General features: G+C 52.7%; 1 protein-coding gene across 1 annotated transcript in view; it reads right to left on the bottom strand.

The window, feature by feature from the left end:
* Positions 1-12,109, bottom strand: part of TRIM62 (tripartite motif containing 62) — a 31,540-nt gene that overhangs the window by 18,847 nt on the left and 584 nt on the right. Inside the window, exon 2 of the mRNA XM_077769459.1 lies at positions 59-154. Within this exon, the coding sequence (XP_077625585.1) occupies positions 59-154 (96 nt within the window). The remainder of the gene's footprint in view (positions 1-58; positions 155-12,109) is intronic.

The raw sequence follows: 12,109 nt of genomic DNA on the forward strand, positions 1-12,109 counted from the left end.
CCGCCCCTCCGCCCCGCCCACCCTGCAGGCCCCGCCCCTGCGCCCAGGCTCCGCTCACCTTGGTCTCGGCCAACTGTCGCTTGAGCAGCTGCAGCGCCTCCGTGTGCTCCCGTTCGCTGTCCTGAAGGGCCTGAAGCTGCTCCTTCAGCTCCCTCTGGAACAACAGCAGGCGGGGATGCGTGATGCAGAGCCCGGGCGTGACCACCGCCGCGCTCCCCAGACCTGGCCCAACATCCTCCTCCCAGCACGGCTCAGTAACCCCCACATCTGCCAGTATCCAGGCTGCTTTCTTCGTCTTTCCATCTCTCATCTGGAGTTTCGCAACAGCCTCCTCCCGAGCCATCCTAGGAGCTTGTGGCCTCCCCGTCTCCAACCCGCCTCCACATTCGCTCTGCCCCAGCCTGATTTGCTGGCGGACACTCCTGGCTTAGAATCCTTCGATGGGTACCAAGGCTTTACCACCGTCCGCTGCTACCGATATTCAGTGGGCTAGGCGCTGTCCTCAGTCCCCTGCTTGTATTGGGTCACGGAATCCACGGAATGACATGGAGGTAGGCACTACTATTTAGCCACATTTTTCAACATTGAAATTGGTACACAGAGGTCCAATGAAAGAAGCAGGTACGGGGAAAGCCATGAATGGAACTCAAGCAGTCTGGTTCTGGAGACTATCATTTAAAAAAAAATTTTTTTTTAATGTCGTTACTTGATTTTGAGAGACAGAGACAAAGAGCAAGCAGGGGAGGGGCAGAGGGAGAGGGACTCTGAAGCAGGCTCCAGGCTCTGAGCTGTCAGCACAGAGCCCGACGCGGGGCTCGAACCCACGGACTGTGAGATCATGACCTGAGCCGAAGACGGACACTTAACCGACAGAGCCACCCAGGTGCCCCGAGACCATCATCTTGACATGAAGTGATACTTGACATGAAGTGACACGTTTTCTATAGTGATGACGCCCATGACAAGCAGTGACAAAAATCCATAAGACACAACATCTCAAAACTTCAAATAAGGACAGAATCGGCAGTACTCATTTCCCCCTTGCCCCAGGTGCTAAGCTAGCTCGGCATGACACTGCTAGTGATCTCATTTTTATTTAAAACTTTGATATTTTGTTCATCACGGGGCTTTTTGCTTTCATGTTGATTTTTCAAAAATTACATTAAGTCTTCTCTATCTTGATCACCGAGTTTTGGGGTGCCTGCTTCAATGTTGTGCCTCACCCTAGTCCTGTGCCTGTCTCCACCACCCTCCTCCCCTCACTCCCATCCAGACAAAGCCACCTTCGTCCTGCTGCTCCATCATAGGCTTGTCTCAGCCTCCCGACTTCGCCCTGGCTGCTTCCTCTGGCCAGTGCACTCTACTCAGATTTTCTCGCGCTGATTCCTTTGTATCATTAACATAACAGCTCAGAGGCCACCTCCTCAGAGAGGTCTTGCTTGACCACCCCATGTACAGCATCACCCCTACACCCACATCCTGTTATGTGGTCTTCTTCGTACTTCCTGCTGTCCGAGATGCTCCTGCTCACTTATTAGACCATGTGCTCGTCTCCTTCACCTGAATGTGAATATCATGAGGGCAGGAGTCTTGTCTGGCTTGCTGTATCCCCCATGTTTAGAAGAGCTTTCAGCACATAGTAGGGCCTCAATACATATTTGCCAAATGAATGAATGTGGTTTGAGGTGGGTGTCCCCAGTACAGGGCCAGTTGTCTGCATTTATTGGGCATTTAGCCCATTATATCATAACTAGTTCTCCCGTATGACCCTAGGGCATCCCCGTATGAGCCCTACAGGTCTACAGGGCAGGCCCTTACCATTCCCTGCTCTACATCCCCCTGCACACATCAACAGCCTGACACTAAGATGAGGCTCAAGGAAGTTTGTTTTGTGGATGAATTTCCATGGAAACAGCCTCTGAACAGGGCCCGGCTTTCCCAGTCACCTTGCGCTGTGCACGATGCCAGGGAGCGGACTTACCTGTTCATCCTCACCTCCCTCCTACTCACTCAGCTCATTGCCCTCAGAAAACATCTAGTCTGACTAATTTTTATAGAGTAGGTAGCAACATGGGAAGATGATCAATGATGATAGTCTAAGGGAAGAATGCAGAAAACAAAATTACCTTTGCTTACTCTCTCCCTTATTCACGCGACAAATACTTATTGAGCAACTACTATGTCCAGGCACTGCTGAGGCACTGGGGATACAACAGAGAACAAGACAGACAGTCCATGCCCACAGGGACTTTCCAGTGTAGTAGGGAAGAGAGATAACGAGCAAGGGAAATAACAGAAGAACCAGGTCACTACAGATTATGGTCTCTGCTCTAGAGAAAATAAAGCAGTGCGGGATGGGGGTGAGTTTGGGTAGGTTGGTCAGGGAAGGCATTTCTTCTCTGAGCTGCCACCTGAGATGACATAGCCGCAGGGTGAGGAAGAGCCAGCCTTGGAAACAGGAGCTGGACAGGAAGCCGGGAGCAGCTTGGGCTGTGACGGCAGAAAGCTCACACAGAACGAAATGGCTAGAATCCCGGTAAAGACAGAAGTTGCAAGCTGAAACCAGAGGGGTAGGAGGAGGAAGGAGCCTGGGTCCCTGACGATTATAGGGTGGCCACACCATCGCTGCTCAGTGATGAGCTAGGAAGCTAACCCTCCGAAAAAAAAAAAAAAAAGCCCTGATTTACAGTGTTTGCCAGTTTCTGTGGTATAAATACTCCCACCAAAGCTAATTTCAAGGGATCAATGTGAGGTCACCAGGCAGGGTCTGGGAAGAGGTCAGCACAGTCAGCTTTCAGGCACCAGAGCAAGCTGGCTCCGGCACACCACTGCCCGGGGGCCATTCCTACAGCCATGTTTTATGGGAGAGAGAAGCACACACCATCTAATTGCAGCTGCCTAGTCAGGTGTCTGTTAACTAATGGCCAAGAGTCGTTCCTAACAGGTCCATGTGCATCTGAGTCATTGGAACAGACAAATCTCATTCACCTAAGTGTGAAGAATAATTGCTCCTCGGGTCCTCCCTGACAGCCCTCAGTCTGTCCGGCTTGGGACGTGGCTAACATGCAGATAATTTGAAGGATGAGCCAATCCCCTGCCTTGGTGTCCTCATGGGTCCACACACGACTCGGGTCCCCAAGCGGCTCCTCAGAGTCTCAGAAAACTGCTCTGAAGGTAGAGTTCCTCACATTGCTGAGGGCACCCGAGGAACTTGGACAAATCGCTCCCTGTTTCCAGAACTGAGGAACGAGGGGAATAGACCTGCCCCTTCCTCCTGGACCCCAGGACAGCGGAACACTCCTTTGCCCATTCCACGAACACGTGTGCAGGCCTCCTTGGCCCCACACGGTGCTGTGTCGGCAACAGGCAGAAGCATGAGGGACAAGTCCCAACCCATGAAGCCTCAGGAGGGGTGCAGATGAGTTGGGGGGGAAGACAGGGACGCATGCGTTAACATGACGGAGAATGCTGGAATAGGGTTAGGAGAGACCAAACTTGCTGCTCTTCCTATGACCTTGTCTCAGTAAAGACCACCCCCATCCACAGGAGAAATGTGGGAGTCGTCCTCGACACATCCACCAACCAATGCGATCAGTCATCAGATCTATCTTCGGATTTGTTCTCTCCTGTCTATACCCGCTGCCTCTGGTTTGGTTTTAACCCCTGCTTTTCTGGACTGTGACCCTAGGCTCTTCTCTGCCCCTGCATTCTCCAGGTGCCCCTGGAGTGACTGCTCTATGGGACAGATCTGTCCGTGCTTCTTCCCCCCATACCCCACGGCAGGATTTCCATGTTGTCTGGGAAGATGGGCACAAAGCCTGAGCATGGCACTCAAGGCCATCACCACTGGCCCCAACTTCCTCTCCAGCCTTATCTCTCAGTCTAGTCCTGCACTGTCCAATACAGCAGCTGGTAGCCACACGTAGCTATTCAAATGAAAATGATATGAAATTAAATGAACTTGAAACTCAGTTCCTCAGGGGGACCAGGGAATAGCGTGGCACATTTTCAAGTGCTCAGGTAGCCACATGTCATCAGTGGCTACTGTCTCAGCACAGATACAGAACACCAGGAACGATCTGGCCAAATCCTCTGGATTTCTTTAGCAGGAAACTGAGGTCCAAGAAAAAGGACTGACTGGCCCATGGGCACACAGCTCAACAGAGGAGAACCAACCAGAAAATGTACTGCTGGCAGAAGTGAGACAGAAAACAGGAAGCTGTTGACAAACCCGTAAGTGGTAGGGCTAGCTCCGGAGAAGGGCAGTGGCGAGGTTTGGGTTCACAGGGCGCGTGTCACCTAATTCTCATAACAACCTCATGAAGTTTGTGCCTTTATCACCTCTGTCTCGCAGGGAGGGAAATAGAGGCTCAGAGAGGTCAGACGGCCTGCCTAAGGTCACACAGCCCCATTTCCAAATCTGCAAAGTACAGCTTAGTACCAGTGCCGGCTCCGTGGTTGGGAGGATTAGGACACTTAATTCCTAGCCTGACATGACGCACGCGATGTACTCAGTCACTCTTTCGTTGCTGTCATTATCATCATCACCATCCCAATTACACGTGAAACGGGGAGTCAGAATGGGCAGAGCGTCCAGGAGAGAGTTTACTTCTGATGGAAAGCCCAGGGAAGACGGATGGATGGGCAGGGTGCCTTCAAGACTCCTGGGTGGGGCCGGAGCACTCCAGGTGGTGAGATGAGTTGGGCGGGGGCACACCTGGTGTGTACAGGAAGTAGGGGGCAGTTGGGGACGACGGGAGCCAGGTATGGACACGTGGGTGGAGGCATGAGCTGGAAAGGCCAGCGGGGCTAGCTGGGGCCAGAGTAGGAGGTGGAGGAGCCCTTGAAGGTCGGCGTGGGGGAGCTGGACTCTGCAGGCCCCATCAGAGCAGGGGGGAGTCAGGAGGGACAAACGTCAGAGGGCAGAGCCACATCTCTGTACCCCTTTCCCTGGAGAGGGAGCAGAGTCGGGGCTGGTGCAGACCTGAGTAGACAATTATGTAAATGTCAGCTGAGAGGCTCTGGAGAGGCCAGGACTGGGGCAGCAGCTGTGGGGAGGACGGAGAGCCAGGGCTCACATGCTCCCAAGGCCAGACCTCCCCTCCCGCAGGGTCATCCCCCTCCCAGCCGAGAAAACAAAGCTGCTGTAGGAAGCCTTCTCTGGAAGGCTTCCGGGACCCTTGTCACCTAGCCATGCTGCCCAGTGGAGTCAGCATGAACTCTGGCATCAGAAAGACCTGGGTTCGAATCCCGGCTGTGTGACCTTGGGCAGATCACCTCTTCTCCTCTCAGAGCCTAATCTGTAAAATGGGGGTCAGAGCCACTCGTGGGGATTAAATAAGATCACACCCAGGAAAGGGCCAATGTGGTGTCCGCATAAGCAGTGCCCGGGCCACCTCCCCTTCTCTGAGCTCTGGTGTTGCTGTCAAAGATGCCAGAAATCTTAACATGGCAGCCTGAACCTGCCTCTCCTTCTTCCCCTCCCCCATCCCTCTCCTATGCCTAGAACCCTGAAGCTCCGGCTCTCCGGGCAGCCATGAACTGTTGCATGCCCTCTCTCTCTCTGAGCCCCAGCCCTCCTGGTCCAACCAAACAACCGCAGTCTCTCGCAAGGACTCCTGGCTGCTCCCCTGCCTCCCAGGCTCTCCTAGTCCTCCATCCGCACGCTGCCCAGAATGCAGACCCGACCAGGCCCCTGCTCAAACCTGTTCCTGGCGCCCCAGCATCTCCAGGAACAAATGGAAGCTCCCTGGAGTGGGGGATGGTGGCCCACTCCTTGCTGAGCAGGGCAACCCTCACTTTCCCATTCTTGCCTGGCCCCATACACCCTTCCCAGCAGCCACAGCTAACCACCCGCTCACCTCCGTGCTTGCTCCTGGTCTGATAACCCGAGTCCCAGTTCCCCAGTTCTAGCCACACACTGGTTATGTGGCAGTAGACACAGCTTCTGAGCCTCAGTTTCCTCATTTGTAAAACAGGGCAATAAGACCCACCTCACAGGGTTGCTCTGAGGATGAAATGAGGGAGAGTAACCCTGGCGCTCTGCACCCAGGCAATGGTGGCAGTCGGTGTGTTTATTCCTTCTGTCTATAATGTCTTCTCTCTCTGATCTCAGGACTCAGTTCAACTGTCAGCTCCACAGAGGCCTGGACAATTCTCAGTGACAGCGGGAGGAGCCGGGGACGTGACCTCGAAGCTTAGAGGCCTGTCTCCCAGAACCACAGCGGGGCCAGCTCTCTCCTGGGCCCACGCGTGGGGCCTGGCCCTCAGCTGCCCCAGCAGGAGGGCTGACTGAAGCAATGATTGAATGAATCCCTGAATTCAAGATGGAACCCACCTCCAAACCCTCCACACCCATCCCAAGCGTCCACGCAGAGTTTAGGGTCCAGAAGGGAAATGATGCCGTGTAAATACTGGACTGAGTCTGGGGAGCAAGTCAGTCTCCCCTTCTGTAAGGCAGGGAGAGGATGGGGCTGGATGGGTTCTGAGGCCCTTCCCCTGTTGGGTGCTCCCTGAAACAGTTAGGATGTTAGTGAGGAGGGTGAGTTCTGAGGCCCAGACAGACCTGAGTCCGAGACCCGGCTCGTGGCTCCCACTTGCATCCATCTCGCATCCTCCCACACCCACTCCATCTTGGGCAAGTTACTGGACCTCTCAGCCTCCCTGTCTTCATCTGTGAAACAGGGCTGGTCCCAGTCCGACCCAAGGATTAGGGAAAGGAAAAGGGATTTACTGTCCATAATAGCACCCGGCACACAGCAAGTGCCTGACCAACTTTGGCCAGTGGGTTTTTAGAGTCGTTCCTATTTCCGTTGCTGTCACTCTCTACCAGATCCTTTGCTTTTCCGTAAAATAAATGTCCTGCCTCCTCCCCTCCACCCCACCCCAATTCAAGTTTCTAAACTGGCCTGTGCTTAGCCAAGGTGTCCTGGACGACCAGGGTGTTCCTGGCGGCCCACAGACACCTGTGAGGAGGCAAGCGGAGATGTGAACGGCAAGCCCTGGGTTTGACTCACTGCCAGCCTCGCCCCCATGCAGGCTGCTGTTGGTACATAAATCCTGTCTTTTCCTGGGAAAAGCAATAGCAGAGGCTGCTTCCCCAGGGCACAAACAACCTGGCTGCCTCCCTGTCCGTGGTACACAAAAAAGTGACTTCACATCTGTTACCTGTTCAGATAGGCAGCAACTCTCTCTCCCTCTTTACATGCCAAGTGGACAGTCTTGGCCTTACTCCTATGTCCCACGTTGGGAAAGGATGAGAGAAGGCAGTACCTTCTGCTCCGATGGAAGAGGCTAGAGCCAGGATTTGAACCCAGTTTCCCGAGCCTGCTCTTTTTCCCCATGTGGCTGCCTCGGCATCTCTGGGTCACCACGCCCAGCTTATCGGGGCTCCTGTCCAAGGCTGGTCCAGCGCCGTCTCCTTTGGCATGACAGAGGCCTTGGGAAAGGCTCCAACAGTCACATGAAGCCCGGAGGGGGTGGCTGGGGCTGAATGCGATCCCTTCTCTGGAGGCAGGAAAGCCGAGGTCTCGGGCCAGGGAGCCGGATGCATGTCTGACCAAGAGGACGCCCAGCCACCTGCCCTCGGTGCATCAGCTGGCACCGTGTCCTCAGCCTGACCCTGTGCTGACTACTCGAAATACAAAGACAGGCAGTGTCGGGGGGGAGACAACTATGTGGCCCTCAGAGGCTGCTTGGAGGCTATGAGTGGCCCAGTCAGACTAGCTTCTAATCCGGCCCCTGCCACTTCCCAGCTGGGTGACTGAACGGGACATGGAATTCTTCTGAGCCTGTTTCTTTATCTGTGAAAGGAGCAAATTACAGTACCCACTTGACGAGGTGTTTTGAAGGTTAAATGCGGTAATACAAGAAAAGCGCTTAGTATAGTCCCAGGCAGTGGGCTAGAGCCCAATAAATATTGTCTGAAAAGCCTTGAACCCTTTGGAGATGGGGCTCCCTCCCTCCCTTTTGCTCTGCAGTCCAGTGCTCAGCAGTGAAAAAAAAAAAAGGGGGGGGAGAAGGCATGTACACACACACACATATACACACATTCACATGCTAGTCACACAATAAAAATTCTGAAGAATTACCAAGCAATTCTATCTGTTTTTCTATGGGGTGAGGTTATGGGGAGACTTTAACTTTTACATTATATAGCTCTGTTTCTCACGTTAATTTTATGATTAGAAACAATAAAGATATCTAAATTGTCATACACTGCTCTGTGCCAGGCACAGTATCAGGCACCGCTGACCCGTCACCCTTAAAACATCCTTCCCAGGAAGACCATATTATCTCCCATGTTATAGATGAGCAGGCAGAGGCTTAGGGAAGTGAAGTGACCTGACCAAGGACACATAGCTCATCAATGATGATGCCAGGATCTGACCCCAGTATTGGAATCAAGTTCAAAGCAATTCTGCTTGGTAGGTCAGGGAAAGCTTCATGGAGGAGGTGATAGTTGAGCTAAGCTTGGAAAGCTGATTAGGGCTTCTCTAGGTCAGGGTTCTCAACCAGGAATGATTTTGACCCCAGGGGCCTTTGATGAAGACATTTTTGTTGTCACATCTTGGTGGGGGGAGGGGTAAGGAATGGGAGTGTGGGGAGGAGTCCTACGGGCATCTAGTGGTTAGAGGTCAGGGATACTCCTAAACATCCTAAAATGCACAAGATTGCCTTGCATACAGACTTATCTGGCCCCAAATGTCAATAGTGCAGAGGATGATATAATAACATGCTAGCACTGTCATTTATTGAGTGCTTACTATGTGTTGAATGCAGTACTAAGTTCTTGCAAATGTCATCTTATTTAATCCATCCTCATTGCTGTCAGTGAGGGATGGTGAGTGACTTTTCTGAGGTTACACTGCCAGAAAATGGTAGCACCAAGATTGAAGGTGCCCAAGTACAAAGCCAGAGTTCTTAACCTTTCTGCTCCGCTACCTCCAGGACTTACAATAAATGTAAAAGCTCCAGGCCAACCACTAGGTGCGATGTGAGGAGACTCCAGCTGAGCCTGGGCACAGCCTCCTCTGGCCTCAGTCCTTGGGTAAAGTCCCCTCCGCCATTCTCCTCCGCCATTTCTCCATCTGTCAAGTGAGGACTGCACCAAAAGATCTCCGAGGCCCTGCCAGCTCTGAGTCAGTGAGTCCCCAGAAGAGGGGCCCAAGCCCTGGTTCTGGGCACCCTGGGACAAAACCCCCAGGCACTGGGAGAGGAGGGGGTGTGCTGGGCAGGCTCAGCCTCATTCCCAGTGCACAAATAGCTATTGAGCCCCGCTCCCCCACGAGGAGAGGCAGGTGGGGTGGGGAGTGGCTTGAACCTCCCCCAGGAGCTCACCTCTCCAGGGGGGAAGCGTGTTTCTCTGCCATCTTCTTGCCAAGCCCAAAGGAGACACCGAAGCAAGGCCTCCTTCTCAGGCAAGAGAGGCAGGTCTGGACATTTGCCCAGGGGGGCACATGAGTTGTCTCAGCGAGAAGAAGGGATGTTGACCCAGCCCCTGCCCTGTGCCAAGCATCTCAAACAGCAGGCCCGCCACAGGTCAGCCTCCCAAAATCCTGGTAGGAAAGAATCACTGTGACCCCAGTTTACAGGCCAGAACATCAAGGCTTACATGAAGGGACTTGTCGAGTCACACATAGGCAGTGCTGAAGGAAGGTTTGGAACCCAAGGCTATCTGACTGTAGGATAGTACATACTAGAAAGCAGGTGAGCAGCCGTGCTGTTCTTTTCACCCAGGAGTAAAAGTGTTTCACTAACATTGGGAGAAAAGATATATTTAATTTCTCCTGCATTCCCCAGGACACGGAATGGACTCCATAAAGCAAAACACAGTCGTTCTGACTTCCTGGTTTGCAGACAGAGGAACCGAGGCTCAGAAGGCAGAGGGCTCTCCAGCTAGAAAGTCAGACAGGGAGAGGAGAGGCTAAGTGGTGGGCGAGGGATCTGGTCTGCAGCAGGCTGAGCTTTCTAGCCTGGCTCTCATTGTCTGGTAGTGTGGCTTTAGGGGAGTCACATTACCTCTCTGGACCTCAGTCTCCGCATCTATTATGAGGAAGAGGTTGGACAGGTAGTTTCAGACAGAGCCCCTTCAGACCCTCCCAACCTGTACTCAGGCATCTCAAAGGTTCCCTCTTCCCTGTTTCATGGGACCTCACAGATGGAGTGGCGGGGCTACCAGGGCCTGGCACAAAGGTTCTGGAGGTGGAGGGCTGATGCCAGCCTGTGCAAGCTCTCAGAGCCCCCAACTCTTGCTCTCCATCCTCAAAGAGCCAGACTGGGAGGGAGTCAGTAATGGTTTGGGGATGAGGGACGGGGTGGAGGAGGGGATGGTAAACATGGGACCATTTCTCCTGGGCCAAGGGTCATCCATGGGTATCTACTAAGTGCAGGCTGACTTACAGAGATTCATGTACAAGTGCGGAAGGGGGCGGGGCTCTTCCTATAACACAGGGGAAACAAGTTATTTAGTTCCTGCTTAAGCATCTCAAGGGTCAAGGAGCTCACTCTCTCAAGTTAGCCCACTGCATATTCAAAAAATGTTTGAGTGAAAACTCTTCTGCTTCTAACGGTTCCACAGTCTGGGCCAGCTCAGGCCAGAATTGGTCATTTATTATTCAAACTTTACTGACATGTACTGATGTGCCAGGCTTTGGGGCCATAGATATGATGAATAAGAGAGTTTCTCTGCTCTTTGGGAACTGTGTGCTAGACTGGTCAAGGCCAAAGACACAGGACTGCAGGATTGAAATAGTTTAGGTTGAGAAGATTCTAGGCTTCCAGGCTGAAATAAGCTTGGGCGCCATTTTATTAAGTACAGTAAAATGCGTATCTTTGCTACAAGATTTCTCCAAAATCTTTAATATGCAAAATGTACATGAAGACTCCTCCAAGAGAGGTATAGAGAATATACTATATTTTCCCAATATAGCTGATCTTGGAATACTACTTTTTAAAACATGATTCTTTCTTTTTTTTTTGAGAGAGAGAGAGAGACAGCATGAGCAAGGGAGGGTCAGAGAGAGAGGGAGTCACAGACTGAAACAGGCTCCAGGCTCTGAGCTGGCAGTCAGCACAGAGCCCGACGCGGGGCTCGAACCCACGAACCGCGAGACATGACCTAAGCAAAAGTTGGACGCTCAACCGACTAAGCCACCCAGGTGCCCCCTAAAACATCATTCTTATTAACAGAGGATATTTGGGGAAATGTAGCTCTAATGCAATTTTTTTTTTCTTCTTTGGCTGGAGGAGCTTGGGAAGGCCTACACAGAGAGGACATTTGAGCAGGGCTTTGAGAGTTGAATAGGAGTTGTTCTGTGAAGATGGGAAGGTTTAAGGGAGATCAGTTATAGTCTTAGGCTGACTGCACTCAGGTTACCCTGCATATACTCTTTCATTTAGTCTTCAAAGTTCTTGATGTGGGTGACAGGGCCAAGGAGGTCATCGACAGCTCTTGGAGACTTCTAGAGGTCCATTCCCCTCCCTTTTCTTGAATCATCTCACCCCAGGGCCTTATTCTCCAAATCTTGAGTCTTAAGTCCTGTTCCCACTGTCAACCGGGCCTCTGGTTTAAACCCAAAATAGTTCTTACAGTATTTGGACTTGATCCCATCTTTAACCCCTCACACACCTTGGCCTAGCCCTTGGCACCCAAACTCACCCTCTCAGCAGTTTGGATGACCACAACTCAGGCACTCTCTACCCTGACCTGCCCAACACAATTTAGTCCTGGCACTGCCCTCCAGGTCCTGCTGCACACCTGATGGAGTCTTGCCCCATTGTGCCCCAAGCCTGCCCCTCAGCTACTCCAAATAGTCCTGACCCATTCCCGGATGGCGGCCCGCCCCCTGTATGGCCCATTCCCATCTGCGTCTTTGTCCCAACTCTGTCCGGAAGCATTCATCTGCGGTCCCTGCTTCTAGGTCCAGGGCCCATGGCCCCTGACAGTGGCCCTGCTCTTGCCCTGCTCTGATTCTTCCCTGTCCCCAACCTTGCTCTGAGCCCGTACCTGGGCCAGCTCTGATCTCATTTGTCCCAGCCGTGCCACCCCATGGGTGACTTCTACCCAACCACAGACCCACCCCCACTCAGGGTCTCTCTCAGGCCCCGC

The sequence above is a fragment of the Crocuta crocuta genome, unplaced genomic scaffold, assembly GCF_008692635.1.
Source record: "Crocuta crocuta isolate KB4526 unplaced genomic scaffold, BGI_CrCroc_1.0 scaffold351, whole genome shotgun sequence".
Classification (NCBI taxonomy): domain Eukaryota; kingdom Metazoa; phylum Chordata; class Mammalia; order Carnivora; family Hyaenidae; genus Crocuta; species Crocuta crocuta.